This window comes from Cyanistes caeruleus, chromosome 7, assembly GCF_971803275.1.
Source record: "Cyanistes caeruleus chromosome 7, bCyaCae1.hap1.1, whole genome shotgun sequence".
NCBI classification, from domain to species: Eukaryota; Metazoa; Chordata; class Aves; order Passeriformes; family Paridae; genus Cyanistes; species Cyanistes caeruleus.
The window spans coordinates 30,869,962-30,885,423 of NC_141707.1; the positions used below are offsets into that span (position 1 = coordinate 30,869,962).

Sequence of the window (15,462 nt, forward strand, 5' to 3'; positions counted from 1 at the left end):
TTTAGGAAATGCATCTACAATTAATTTCAAAGCCTTGTTAAGCTGGGATGAATCCGAAGTACCTCCCCCTGTCCCTTCGAAGACCAGAAACAAAGCTTTTTGTTTTGAGTTCAGAATTATGACATCTTCTGTTGACTTTTGATATGTGTGTTTCATCATGTATTCTCCTCTGGGCTCAACTCAGAGCCTGAGTAATATAAGATGGTTTTACTCTCTTCATACTAGGATGAGAAATGAATATGAAAAGCATGAAAAATGTGCAAAAATAGAGGCTTGTAACAAGTATCTTCCTTAGAAACTAATCATCTAATAATGATTTAGTAAGGCAGATAAAGAATTTTTGTTAAATTTCTTTTATATAAAATATTACTTCATATGCTTTGGAATATAGATAGATACTGTAGAAGAGGCTAAATAGACTTGTTGGCATATTACTTACACAATTTATTTTTTACCAGGGTGTGGTGTTTGTAAGAGAATGATGCCATCTTATCAGCAGGCAGCCACAGAACTCAAGGGTAAATATGTAAGTGAGACAATGAGATTTATATGACATTTCAAAAATCATTTTAACATTTTTTTTTTAAAGTCTATAAACCAACAAACATTTATCAAAATCAAAATTATCAATTTTTTAAGCAAGCTGAAACAAAACAGAAATAAATGACTGTTCCAGCTCTCTTCAGGTTTCTCTCTTGGTTTTTATTCTTCTAAAACTAAAGAGAATGAGATGTGAACTCCCCTGCCCCTTAGATCCACTGAAGTTTTTCCCATGGAGATGCAGGTTTTGACACTATGCAGATTTATGTTTAGCCTCTAATTTGTGGGTTTGTAGGCCTTTTGAGCTCATTTTGGTAAAGAAAGAAATGTTTTGTCAATGAGTTTGATCAGAGTTTTGACCTGATTGTTCATAGCAAGGTCAGGGATGGATGCCCTTATTGCAGTTATTAATCCACTTCCGTAGTGGAGAATCACAGTGTTAGGGGAGGGAAATCCCCTTCCCATAAGCTACCCATCACCCTCCAGCCACTCAGCTACAGTTTAACTGTAGCTCTGTCAAAGGTAGCATTGATGTCACATTGATATGAAAGTAAGTTTTGACTAATTAAGTACAGCATTCAGAATAATTTAGTTGTCCCTTTGTACCTATGAGGGGTATTGATCTCTGTAAGCAAGTCAAAGACACTTGTCTAGTTGAGGTTTTATTATGTGCTTAATGTATGATTTATATGATGACAGTCTTACATAAAGGACAAAGAAACAGGATTGTTGTTTCATGGCTGTAGCAGGATTTGGTCTGATTCTACCTGTTGGATCATTTACTGCTGTGTTTACAGGTTTCCTTGTGGGGAAAAGATGAAGCACTGCAGTTCATTGCCAGGGCAGCTCTGGCCATTCCTTCTCATGACCACTTAGTGCTGTCAGACTGCCCAACACTCTCCAAACTAGTTGTTTTCAGAAGTGTTTTCTCTAAATCCTTCTGCTTATGGCAGAAATGAGTGGGAGTTATTCAGATTTATTTAGGACATGGCACAAGCCTTAGAAGAGATTTTCAAGAGTATTTTTTGTCCAGCCAGGGAGCACCTAAGGCAATCTCTGGTCAGAGGAGCATGTGCTGCAGCCTTTGGGAGGGCACTCCTGCCCTGCATGGCAGCGCATTTTTGGGTGAGAGGGATTAGGAATGTAAAGCATCACCTATAGAGACAGTGCCAGAAAGCATGCTGCAGAGCATGCTGTACTCCTGCAGTTATCCCTTCCTTGTCCATGTGCAGCTCATTTATTAAATTCAGACCAGAGAATTTAAACTCTAGATCTATTCTGGTTTGATTATTTCCTTCCTCACTTGGAAATCGTTTCTGTAGATCCGGGCTAATCCTGCACAGCTGAGTGACAGGACTGAGATGCAGATTTTTGCAGCAGAGTGTTGTAGTGCAGGATCAGTTCAGAGGAAAGTCCAGTTATACCACTGCCACCCATGTTTTTCACAAAAATTAGTCTGTTTGTCAAAATTTGACCCAATTAGCTTCCTGAGTGGGATGTGTACACAGCTTGCCACTTCTAAAGTTAACTGTGCTGTACCCATCATAAATTATTCATGGAGTGCCTTAGAGTGATGCTGACCTCCAGATCAAACTTCGCTGCAAAGTTTATAAGTGGTTTGGATGAGCTGAGGGTTTAGCCTTTTAATCTGACCTGTCATTAATTGTCAGGATGTGCCAGGCTCAAAAGTGATTGTGGCTGTTATATTGCAGGAAAATCAAGTACAGCATCCTTACTGAAGAGGTCATAAAAGTGAAAGGGTGAACTGTACCTGTTGCTGGTTGCTGTCTTCCCTTGGGAATGGTTGTTTCTTTTCCCAGTGCTGTTACTGAGAGGAGGGCAGGGTGGCATTTTTAGTTTATATTGTGGTTATAGCTTGCAATTCCATTGCACCCAGTGCAGAAGAAAAAAAGTGCTCCAAATCAGAGGTGGACTTACTTTATTCTTGGCAGGAAAGATGTATGTGGTTAGAGGGTTGGCTGGGCTCTGGTGAGTGACTGCCACTGTGGCCCCAGAGCAGGGGGGACCTGGATATTAGTAAACCATTCATCATCTCCCTAATGCCCATGAACTTTGTGAGTGTGCCAGAATGTTCTTCTTAGTAAAGGCCAACTTGAGAATATGCTTAAGTGCTTTCCACCTTTGGTGCTTGCCTTTTTTTTTTTCTTCCCTTTTTAAAGTTTTTTTGGTGCAGTAAGATACCAGTTTTGGAGAAATCCCATCAAGAAAACTGAGAATCAAGGTAGGGAGTCACAACTAAACAGGAATGGTCAGAAGCTCCAAATTCTTGGGCAGCTAGAAAAGGTTCACAGTTGGTTTAGATTATAGGTAGCTTGTAAGCTTGGAGAGCAGGTAAGTGTTGAAATACGCCAAGTGTCACTGCAGAGGTGAAAGGAATAAACTGATCTTTGTTTCTGCAATGGCTATTACAAGAGGTAATGGACCTAAATTGAGGTTGGGGTCATTCAGTCATTTGCTAAAAGCAAATTCACCAAATGTCTGGCAGGAGAACCCTGGCTTTGGGCAGTAGGTGTGTTTTGATGGTCTCTGGCAGCCTGATATTTCATAATTCTGTGATTATTGGCCAGCAAAAGCTGTTACTCTTGTCATTAAAACAAATCCCGTTATAATAAACGTTTTGCTAAATACGCTTCATGTAATGTAATGAACACCAGAATGAATCCAAGTTATTGACTTTTATCAATTACCATTGGATGGACACAGTGAAATTGTCTGACATGGCCAGGAATGCCCATTTAAATCATAGGAAATCATCTGAAAGTTCACAGAAAACGTGGAATCCGGTAGGTGGTGTTAATTATGGAATTAGTTAACAAACCTGGTTCTTGCTTTATATAGCAGCCATTGTATCTTGATCCTATTGCATTTACCTGCCTTTAGGTGGTGACATGGAGGATAAGGAAAGGGGAGAATTGAATCTAGATAATCTCATATGAATTAAGTCAATCTGGTTGTTCAAACTATAAGGAAAATTCCAAGTGGAAGATCAGGCCAGCAAGTATAAACCTTACTTCTGTACTCTCTTCTGCTGAATTTATCCTTTTTTAGCATAGGGAAGAGAAAACAAAGTATCTTTTTGTGAGTTTCCAGCACATTCTTGGGAACGGTTGACCTTCAAATGAGGATTTTCTGCTTTAAGATTTATTTCATGCTGGCTCTGAGCACATTTGGTTGGTCTGTGCAGTTCGCTGCAGTCAGGAACATGGTATTAAATTCTGATGTGGTATTTCAGCTGGAAGGAGAAAATCCTGTTTTTGGAGAGAGAAGGAGGAGGGGGTTGGATTAAGACCCTGCTGCTAAAATGATTTAAGGCATCAATGCCATTAAACTAAGTTAATCAGGAAGTGGTATCTCAGCAACTTGCTGGGTCCAGGTTTGTCAGCAGGATGACCTCTGTGTGAATTGCACACCCACAAAAACTTGGAATCAATTCCAATTTTCATGTCAGAAATATTTGGAAGACATTTGGGCAGGGCACAGTATAAGTCACAGCAGCCCTGAACCTGAAGCTCAGGGATTGTTGGGATGGAGGATGGGTTGGGATAGAGGTGAGGAGTGGGGAGGAGAGATTTTTTTGTTTTACATGCTAGTCTGAAAATGTACTGTGCCTGCTGTGCCTCTCTTTTGAAGACAGTAGGACAAGATTAATTCTTAACTCTCATTATACTCTGCTCTACCTAAGTTAACATACTTAAAGCATATAAATGCCATGGAAATGAATTCATGGAAATAGGGCACATTTTATTTTCACATCAAAGTCATGCTGATTTCCCCTTTCCATTCAGTAGGTGCATTTTTGAACTGGGGTAATGCCAGTGCTTGTGGTTGGTTAGACATAGACAAGTTCATTGCTGGAATAGAAACTAGAAAGCTGAGGGTAGAATTTCTGGTGTCCTGTTTAATGTTTTGATATGAACTATGAACCCTTTTCTACTTGCAGAGGAAGAAAAAAATCTACTTGTAGCTTAAAATCCAAATGTGCAAAGAAGAGCACAAGTGCTGCAATTGAGAGGATTCCCTTTAGGTATTTCTGTTAGTGGGTGAATAAAAAGAAACAGAGATGCTTCCAGCGCAATGAGGAGGTGACATGCTGACTGGTGTGTGTTTTCTCTGGATTAGACTCAAATATTGTTCTGTTCCCCATTGCACAAAATCAGAAAAACTTCAGTGCCTTTTAACAGAGAGCCCCTTGCTTGACAGCTATATGAATGAAATCAGAATCTCCCCAGACTGAAATGGGTTTTACTTAAATCTCCAAACAAATGGTGTGATGTTCCTGCTGTATTGTAAGAATCAGTAAGATTATGCTCTGTTTTTCCAGGTTCTTGCGGGGATGAATGTTTACTCTGCTGAATTTGAAAGGATAAAGGAAGAATTCAATGTCCGGGGATATCCTACAATCTGCTATTTTGAGTTGGTTATATTTTGCTACTATTTTAGAAATCATGCACTCTTATATAATTGTGTTTTTATGTTTTAGGGCAAAGACTGAACTTTGTTTTGTTGCTTTAACAGGAAAGGAAAGTTCCTGTTCAACTTTGAGAACTTTGGTGCTACTGCAGCAGATATCGCAGAGTGGCTGAAAAAGTAAGGCACTGAACTTCATGCACTCCACCTTTTATGTACTTTTCATTATTTACAGAATGTAATGGTTTAGGAACAGACATCTCTCCCTCCTTCCCTCTGCTCAGAAGAGCAAACAAAACTTACCCTGCTGAGATCAGCTAAACTCATATGGAGAGATTGACTAATGTTTTGTTTTTAACGTGCATGCCTTGCATTTCACAATTGCATTTTGTCTGTAATAGGAGGCTGACTGTGGACTAAAATAAATGCAGATACACAGATCTTAGCATCATTAAAAACACCAGCTTAAATTTCCAATGATTTGGGTGCTTGAACTTAATACCTTGCAAAAGGTTTGACTTCTGTGGTGTATACATTAAAAATGTGTACACCAAGTGTGCAGTTCTTGTTGGTTCATCAGCTTTTACCTGAAGCCTTTAAAGTGTCTTGCAGCAACAAACTGAAGATCAAAGCACCCTGGATAGGCAGTCACTTTTACAACATCTGTGTTTGCTGTCATGACCTGAAAGTGTAGAAAGCACCTTGTTCCACCTAAAGAGAGCTGTGTGCAGTCATAAACATTTTGGGGGCTGACAGTTCAGAGACACACAGAAAAAGTGTGTGTGTATAGCTGCTCTTCAACAGGTGCAAATCCCTGCATGGTCAGTGAAGCTGATGGAGCAGCTGCAGTCGTGGAAGCAAAACTAAAGTGAAGCTAATGAAAGGAAACAAACACATGGGAAGGAGCAGACTAGCAAACTATTGTAACGGTGCAGATTAGCAAAATTGGCTCAGAATAAATGTATTTCTCTGTACCGTGGGGCTGTGCTGGGGATGTGCATATGGTTGCAGGTAGCCCAGGGTCTTCAGCAGCAGCAGACTGCGTGCTTCAGGATTTGGAAACCACGAATGAAGTGAGAGCAGCATCCTGTTAGGATCAGGAGCTACAAGCACAGCAAGCAAGTACTGCCCAGTGGCTCAAACAGGAGGAATTTAGCCAGAGTCATTAAGCCTGCTCTAGTCAATTAAGCCTTCAAATGTGAGTGATCAAGATGGCAACTCCAGCAACTTGAAGGAGATGATCAGCCCTTGGAGCAAGGATATGGCTTCATCACCTGCACTTTGTTATGCTTTTCAATTCTGCAAGGATGTGGTTATCTCTTGGCTACCATATGTGAAACATTAGCTGTTTGGGGTGTTTTTTCCCCTGTCTGCCCACATAATATCCAGATAATCCCTGCAATATGCAGTACCTTTATATCAGTGCTGTGACAGCAAGTGAACACAGCTACTGGAGGCAAAGCAGAACAGCTGCAAGCTCTTTCCAATGATAATCTCTGCTAACAAGCCACTGTGGGCTTTGGCTGATACTTCAGCAGTCCAGAGCTAAAGACAGCTGTTTGTCCTCACTTAGTGCATACTTATTAGTTGCCCAAAAGATGATCTGAGCAGTAGTCTTGTGCCTGTTTTGTGTAATAAGTACAACTTTTAAGAAAACCACGTTGAGTAGTTATGTGTACTTACATTTTGCCAGTAATTGGTGCTTAAATTATGGTAAATTAAATTATTAATAAAACCACATATAGGGTAAACGTGCTACGTACATAATATTATACTAATCTGAGGAATCTGCAGTACAGGTTGTCAAAATGATATAGCAAGGGCTTTAGGAATGCCAAGGAGTGCAATGAGATAGCTGCAGGGCGTACAGGCTGTGTTTCAGAGCAGCACAGTATTAAAATATTGAAAGGTTGCTTTTGTACAGAATGTTACTGTGAGGACCAGGGTATGGAGGGCCATGGCAAGGACAGCCAACGCATTTTTATACTGTGCATGCATGTGCTATCATTGTAGACATTTGCTTGAAAGCAAATCCAGCAGACATTGAGCTGTATGAAATGGCCCATTTTGTGTGGACAATAAGTACACTCTGCAGAAAAGCAGCTGTTTTTCCTCTCCCTCTTGTTTTTTTTCCATCTAAATATTACTGGTAAAGGGATGAAAGTGGGTGATCTTAGGCTTATTTGTTGGGGAGAACATGATATACCTTAATGAAAGTTAGAATTATTTAAATCATCGTCCATGCTTTTTCCTCTAGTTTGGAGGGCCCCAACACCTTTTTTTTCTTTCTTTACTACTTACTAAAGGTGCTTCTTTCTTATGCTGAAGCTGCTAAGGCATTGGTCTTACAGATGATTCACCTTTCTTATCTTCCTAATAGTCACTGGCTGTTTATGTTTTGGAGATTCAGATGTTTTCATGAGATGATAGAGATGAGCCATCATACAACCTTAATCCAACACAGTAGAGATGCTATCTTGTACATACCTTTTTTGTTAAATCTGATACACAGCTGTATCAGCCTGAGTGGTAGGCAATCCCAACAGCTTCTTGCTGACTTCAGTAGCTGTTTGGTTTGTCTTGCTGTTTTTATGGATTCCCCTCAGGCCCTTCCTTAGCATCAGTTACTCCGTTAAATCAAGAACTTGTTCTGTGCTCTCAATTGAATTAACTTTTGATAACTTCTGGACTTCTGTCATCCTAATCAGGTGTTGGGTATGCCTTGTCTCAGTGTTAAATGACCTTTTAAATTTTGATTGTTGCTTTCTCCAGGCCTTGAGCTGTTTCTTACCACCTCCAGTCTAGGCTCGCTAGCATGCACAGCATTTTAAATTAGGCCACTTGAATAAACATCCCATGCCCTGCTTTGCTTATTCCTGAGTGAAATAGGTCACACTAAAGGCCCTGCTAAACACCTTGTTCTCCCAGTGCTGTGTCCACGTTCATCATGCTCTGCCTACTCAACCCAGCTCCCAGATCCATTAAGTGTCATGGTGTTTGCTGGGAAGCCTTCACTTTGCCAGATTACCTGGAGATTACTGCTCTCTGGGCTGCTTGGCCAGGTGCAGCTCTGACCTCTTACTTGGATGTTGGCTTCTTGGTTTGTTTATTGCAGAAGGAGCAGCAGAGGTGTGCATCACAGTTCTGCATGGATTGCTCAATATTCTTGGATCACACCTATTGCTTACATCAACAGAACTTGCTATCTGCATCTGTGTATCTCCACTGCTTTTTTTTATCAAACTAGGCTTTCAGCCTAGTAATGAGTAAGGCAGGATAAATTAGTTATCATGTTTGCCATTCCTTGTTCCAGGCAGCTAACACAATAATACATTTTAATCACAAATAGCAAATCTGCTTTCAGCAAAGATGGGGTCACATCCAGACCTGTACTTTGCCAAAGAATTTTGGGAATTTTAGGGGGTATTTGGAACTCATTACTGCAACTGACAAAAAAAATAGCTTCAAAGTCTGGCTCCTAATGTTCGTATGTTTGGGTATATTTTCTGTGAACACTGCTTTAATAAATAAAATGTTAATTAGCATAATTTAGTTCACAGCTGCCAAATTCTCTTTTTAATATACATTCATAAAAGCCAAAACAAATTGTTTATTGTGATGGTGAGCTCCTGAGGAGCTTAGATTCAGTTTCCAGACTTGCCACTGTGTCTGAGCAGTCTCTGTGGCTCTGACCCATCCAAGACAGTTGAACTCAGGTGCAATCATAGTGAAGTTGGTAGAACACATCACTTGTCTTTTAGGTGAAGTATGCAGCTGAGTATCTTAGCTGAGTATCTTAGCCTACAAGCCCACTGCAGAGTGAGGACATAATGATGCTTCCCTGGCTCACAAGAGCTGTTCAGGGTAAAATCATGTATTCCTGAGGAAATGGTGTGTGTAGCTGGCTCATGGTCCCAACACTGCTCCTCCTTTCTCTGCTGGCCCTAATCATGCTGTCAGTATCCAAGGTGACGGGTTAAATTGGCTGTTTCTGCTCACTGCTTTTTTCTTTCATTGGCAATGACTCCTGTGAACTACAAAGTAGGAATGCTGTGAGAAAGGGAGCATCCTGCTGAGGAGGGTGAAAGAGTAATAGAAAATGCATTTGATTTCTATAATGTAATAACCAAGCAGTCTAGTTATCTCCTCGCTCCATCCCCTTCCATTGCTGGTCTGTCCTCAGGAGCTTCTTGCAGATTTTTTTGTTTCTCCTCCAGTTTTATCTGTGTTTCAGTGCCTGTGAGTTCTGGATGGGTACAATTATGGAAGCTGTTCAGTAGGGTTGATGTGTCAGACATGTGTGAACATCTGCACAAAGTGGTTCCTTACAGTTTGACTTGCCAAGATGACTGCTTAGCACCGGAGAGCTGCCTGTAAGCTGTGTCTGTTTGTCTTGTAGCCCACAGGCACCTCAGCCACAGGCTCCAGAGACTCCCTGGGCAGATGAAGAAAATGTAGTTTATCATCTGACCGATGAGGACTTCGACAAGTTTATAAAAGATCATTCATCTGTGCTAGTGATGTTCCATGCACCATGTGAGTTTGTTTTCTCTTCTGTACTCTGAGCCAAATGCTTGCCAATGAAATCAGTGATGTTTTTCTGTGGAAGTTTCACAGAACCATGAACTCAAAAGTCCAGGCTTTTCTTGTTTGTGATGATTGTTAAATATACAAGGCATGAAATGTTTGTGAAGTTGCTGACTTCACATTTAGGATGGAGATGTGGCTCTGGAAGAGGGACACTTTGTAAGCTGAGTCAAAACGTAACTGAGGAGTCTAATGATGCTTAAATAGTCTGGGTACTCATCACTTTACAGCATGGTTTCCCATCTTCAACTTCTTTTCAGTATTGTTTGCTTTCAAAGCAGAACTTTGGTTGATTGAACTAACCAGAACTAACTCATCTTGAGAACCCTGAACTCCTGGATTCTTGTCCGTGACTGCTGCTATGTCATTTTGTACATTTTCACTCCTCTGCTGCAGTTTCTCTGGCAATGTAAGGGATAATTGTCACTATATATTGTGCTGAACTATTCCAAAACTAGGCCTAAGTTTAGAAGGACCCTAGAACTTTTGATAACTATTGCAGAGTTGGTGGTGATACTGCTTACTGTTCTGCTGAGAATTAATTGAACTGATCTTTTTCATGACTTGAGGTTTTAGCTTGACAAATAAAACGCAGTGGGTTGCCTTCAGGAAGCTGCTCCAGCCACACTGCCCTCCTGTAAGCTGTTGGGTGGAAGAGTGAATTGACCTCTTAAGTTCACTGTGGATGTAACTTGTTTCAGCTACATATCTGGTTCTTCCAATTGTTTATGCCTGTGATGGACAGTTCAGGCTTGAATCTGCTATACTGTGTGACACACATCTTCTGTCTCCTCTTGCTGCTGTGCTGGCAGCAGTACTTGGGTGAGATGTTGATTTTTAAGGGCATAGATTTAAAGGTTAGGACTCTGGAGGCAGACTGTGTGCTCACAGCTGAGGGTCTTGGCACAGAGGCTGAAATCCTGTTTTCCTTTAAGCCAGCCGGAGTTAGCTCCAAAATGCCTTTTTTGAAGGTCTGCTCATAGGACTCATTTGAAAAACATACCATAATGAATTTCCTCTGCCTGATGAAATGTCTAAGAATTTGGTCCACTGAAGCAGGGGACTGACTGCTGTTTTGTCTCTGTGTTCCCTGGATTATTTGTACTAATGAAAGTGGGACCGGAGATGAGCGCCTGGTCTGAAACCCAGAACACAAGTAGCAGAACTGATGAGGCCTGGTTTGCTCAGGAGTTATCCTTCGTTACCCAAATACTTCCTTCCCCAGATTTCCCTGCACCCCGGTGTGCGAGTGACAGCATGGGCTGCTGCTCCTCGGCAGCTGTGTGCTTGCTGAGCAGCTGCTGCCAAGCCAAATCTAACTCCTAAATTTCCCTCCTTTCCCTCTCTCTGCACAATGGCATGGGAGGGGAGAAGTGTCCCTTCTCTCTCGGCATATTCACAGAGATTTAATAGTACTTTAGTGCTGTACCTTTTTTTGAGTTTGTAAATGGGCAAAGGAATCTAGTCTTGTATTCAGGAGGAGAAAGAGGGGGAAGAAATCAACAGTTGCCCCTGCAAAACTCATTCCTTTAGGAAGCCAGATTAGAAATAGATGAATCCATACAACTGCAATCAAATTTTTTAGTGAGTTCAAGTTAGTTTTAAATCTCAGTAGGATTCTGTTCAGTTTTAGTGGATTTTTTTAGTATTTTCAAGAACACAGGTAACACAGTTTTAGGAGTAACAATATTGCATTACCTATTTTGAGAGTAGGGGTGCTTCCAGACAGGCATGTTTTGTTCTAAGGGACATTCTGCACTAAGATACAGCAGTACTTTGGTAAATGCTGTTTTAAAAGTAAATCAAATGCCTTAATTGGGCTGTCACAATCTTCTGATAACATTTTCCAGCTGCTCAGAAGTCAGATAAAGAGTGTTCCTTGACAGAACAACTCAATTTTAAATGCAGTTTGAATATTTGGGGCATTTTATTTACATTCAGGTGGTAATGGTATGCCTGTGTGCAGAATCCAGCTCGTACATCGTAAAAGATCTGTGTTGGTGAGAATCCTCTCTGGGCATCCTCAGCAGAGAGAATGAGGCTTGCAAACTAATTATTGTGACAGACAACTATCATAAACAGTTATCTCCATGATTAAAAGCTCTTCTCTTAGCACTTCTTAAAAGTGCTAATGGTGTCACCTTATGAATATTAGGAGATAAATTATTCCAGTAAAAGAAGTGGTAAATCCAGCAAGCATCTTACTTGTTTTAACCTTGGTAGCTCAGGCTGAGGAAGTTTTTTTTTCTAAAAATTACGTATTAATAAAAAACAAAATCTTGAAACATCTATAAAATAGGCTTATGACAGGATATACATCTGTGTAACTAAGAATAATCAAGGGGATTTCAGCACTGGCCTGGAATTAGCAAGTGCTTAAACTCTGTGTCACCATGAAGCATACATGTGACTTGGAGTTTTTCTGTCACATTGTTGTGGTTTAGCCTCAGCTCCAGCTCAGCCCCACACAGCTGCTGCATCATGGTGGGATGGGGGAGAGTTTGAAAGGTAAAGCCAAGAAAAGTCATGGGTTCGTGAGATAAAGGTAGTTTAATCAGAAGAGAAGAAGCCATGTTCAGACAAACCAAAACAAGGAATTTGTTCACTACTTTGCATTGACTGGCAGGTGCTTGACCCTTCCCAGGAAAGCAGAGATTTATCACACATAATGCTGACTGGGGAAGACAAACTCCATCACTCCAAATGCCCCCCCTCTCCCTCTTTGCCCAGTTCTCTATGCTGAGCATGACACCATATGGTCTGGGATATCCCTGTGGTTATTTGGGGTCAGCTGTCCTGGCTGTGTCCCCTGACATCTTCTTGTGCATCCTCAGCCTCCTTGTGATGGGATGGAGTGAGGAGCAGAAGAGGTCTGGATTCTGTAAGCACTGCTCATCAATAACTAAAACATCCCTGAGTTATCTACACTGTTCCCAGCACAAATCCAGCCCATGGCTCAGTACCAGCTACTGTGAAGACAATGAACTCTGTCCCAGCCCAAACCACCTCACATACATGAGGAGCTGTTTTACTGGAAGATAGTTTTTTCAGTGATGCTTTGCATATTCAGAGGGCCAATGCATTAATAGAATGTTGTATGAAAAGATGTGTAGGGAATTGGCAGCTTTTTATCTGCTCCCTCTCCTCAGTGCTAAAGATACAGCTGAACCAAACACATCCCAGGTAAATGCCTGTGAACTGCACCCTTAGGCACTGTGATGGATGTGGCCAGTTGGGTCTCCATGTCTTTGGCTAGAAATCATCATCCCTGAGGACCACACTGTAATTATTTACAATCAGTTGCACTTACTAGTCCAGTCAAAGACATGGCAGCATTTTAAGTGTTGCCTGGCATAACTAAGTTCAAGGAGAGCAGTTAGTGTGTTTTAAACACATCAAGAAGGTCTGCAGCATGCAGCTTGCACCTCTTGGGATCAGAGAGACCATACCTTTTTACAGTAATTTATCACACCCATTAAACAGACGATGTGCTGCTTCAGGTCATTACTGCCTGCCCTGAGCAACGGGTGAGTGAGGGTGGGCAGGATGAGTTCATCCTGCTTTCGTTTTACAGGTCACTGGGGACACAGAGCAGGATTTCTAACCTTCTGAAACTCCTTTGTAAAGCCCTTAAGAGGATGTTCAATAAATCTGAATATTTAGCATAGGTAAACAGTGGCCCAGCCAGTCAGGCTCTGAAGGGTGTGCAGTGTTGTGCTCCTTACTTAAGCATTTTGCTGAAATTTCATAATTTCTGGTGGTGAACTTAGTTTTATCCTGGATATATCCCGACTGCAGTCTTGTAGACATCTGAAGTGATTTTCAATGTGTTGTTGTACCCAAAAACTGGATTCTCGTGCACTGTACAAAAGAACAAAGGGCCCTCCCTCCCAAAGGATTTGGAGTTTTTACTTGAATTGATTGTATTTGGTAACATGAGATAGCAGTTATGTTAGCAGGCCTGTTTCTGGATTTATAACAAAGGATTTATTGCACCAACCAAAGTTATTTCTGTACTATAAAATAACTAAGGGCACTGTTGCTGCTTATGATAAGCTTCTGCTAGCAGTGAAAAGAAAGACTCCATGTCTGTATGTGCTTCTTGATATCTATGCCTACAGCTGATAGATTTATTTAGATGCCCAAGATGACAGCTGGATTCTGAATGTCTCTAAATATGGGTTATGCTGCCATTCAAGTGTTGTTAAATGCTTTAGTGTCATGGGAACTCGCTGGGACTTAAAATGCTCCTTAGTCCCTGGATCACGAAAAAAGCCCTGTTTGTGTTTTCAGTTTCCTCATCAAACTGTTTGCTGAGTCCAATGTAATTTTAAAAATAATTCTGTCCAAAATATTTGCCAAATTAGTGAGGATTGCAGTCTTTCTGACTCTGTTTTGTTGAAGGAATAAACCCTCTACACATTTATCCTTTCTACATTTTCCTCAGCATTTTTCTCCAAATCACATCTCAGTCACAAAATAAACCCAACCAAGTCACTGATAAGTCAATTCAAATGCCACTGAAAGGTGTTTAACGTCTAGGATTGAAATTCAAGTCAACTAAGAAATGGTTTCTGGAAGTATCTGCTGTTCACACACAGGAGTTAGTTTTCATTATGCTTTGTTAACACAAGTGACACTGCTAACGTTTTAAAGGATACCTGTTCGTGCAGCCTCATGCAAAATAATGTCCTGGTGCCACTGGGAGCTGTAGCCTCCCCCTGTACCTTCAGCAAGCACGGATCTGAGGAGTCTCTGACAGTGGCTGGTGGTTGTAGTCAGTCACCTCTGGCGTTTGCTTGGGGCTGCTTTGCCCTCTCTCATACCCCATCAGCCAGAGCAGAGTTTGTTCTCCAGTACTGGTGCTAGGGATAACAAACAGAGGAGAAAAAAAGTGCTTTATGTATACTGTTAGAGTGAGTGTGCATTTGCTTTTTAAAGGATTAAACTATTAAAATGTTCTCTTGCAATTTCTTCGTTGTATGTGAGTTTAAATTCAGGTTAAATCTGTGTTCTTCCCAGACTCCTTCATAGGGCTTCTTCAGAGACTGTATAAGCTGATTGCAGGACTTAAGGCTAGAAAAAATGTCAATATCGTTAGTAGGATATTTGAGCTGTTGTGGATTTTCCTTCATTGATAAAGAGGGAAAGCAGGGAAAATGTAGCCTAACAGACCTTTGCTTGCTTCCTCCCAGTGGAAGGGAGTGCAAAAATAAACCTTGAAATGATAAAGTGTACCACAGTTTTCATGTGTTGTTGAAACGTCCATGAAATTCCTTTCCTGTACTCGGATATTTTCTCTCTTTATAAACCAACCCGATAAATTATGCAGTTGCTGCTTTCCAAAGTCAGCTATTCAGCTGTTCAGGTTTTTAATTGCACAGGGAGTGGTTTTATCAATTTGGCTTTGAAAAACAGCTTTTCACACCCTTCACTTCTTCCCTCCTCTCTCCAGTGCATTTAAACCCAAGGTTTTAAGCGACTTTGTGAACTCACTATTAAGAATCCCAAGCAATTAGCGCAGTACAGGAAGGCCTCAACTTCTAACCAAGTCATGAACTTGGCTCCTTCCTGCCAGCACACACCATCACTGGTTTCAGTGGCCTTGTTTTTGTTTCTTACTGCTTCATGTGATTGGGATGTAGGAATCCATTGCTCACTTTAAATATGAAGCAAAGTGAACCCAAAATGTGTGCACAAAATCAAATTTAGTTTTTCAAACCATCTTTTACAGCTATAAATAAATAAGTCTCCCTTTCAGACCCCCAGTGGTTCCTTTTGAAAGCAAGCTATGTTGCTGTGAACTCTAATTGGGATGTATGTTGGCAGCATCAACAGAAAGGCCACGAGTTGAAAAGGCTGAAGAATAATCTACTCTGCAGCCTGAAAAAAAAGTGTGCCTTTCTA

The 15,462-nt window shown here is 41.0% G+C and overlaps 1 protein-coding gene across 1 annotated transcript in view; it reads left to right on the forward strand.

The window, feature by feature from the left end:
* Nucleotides 1-15,462, forward strand: part of PDIA5 (protein disulfide isomerase family A member 5) — a 97,534-nt gene that overhangs the window by 39,192 nt on the left and 42,880 nt on the right. Inside the window, exons 8-11 of the mRNA XM_086898540.1 lie at nucleotides 459-526; nucleotides 4,883-4,974; nucleotides 5,077-5,148; nucleotides 9,368-9,504. Coding sequence (XP_086754666.1) covers nucleotides 459-526; nucleotides 4,883-4,974; nucleotides 5,077-5,148; nucleotides 9,368-9,504 — 369 coding nt within the window. The remainder of the gene's footprint in view (nucleotides 1-458; nucleotides 527-4,882; nucleotides 4,975-5,076; nucleotides 5,149-9,367; nucleotides 9,505-15,462) is intronic.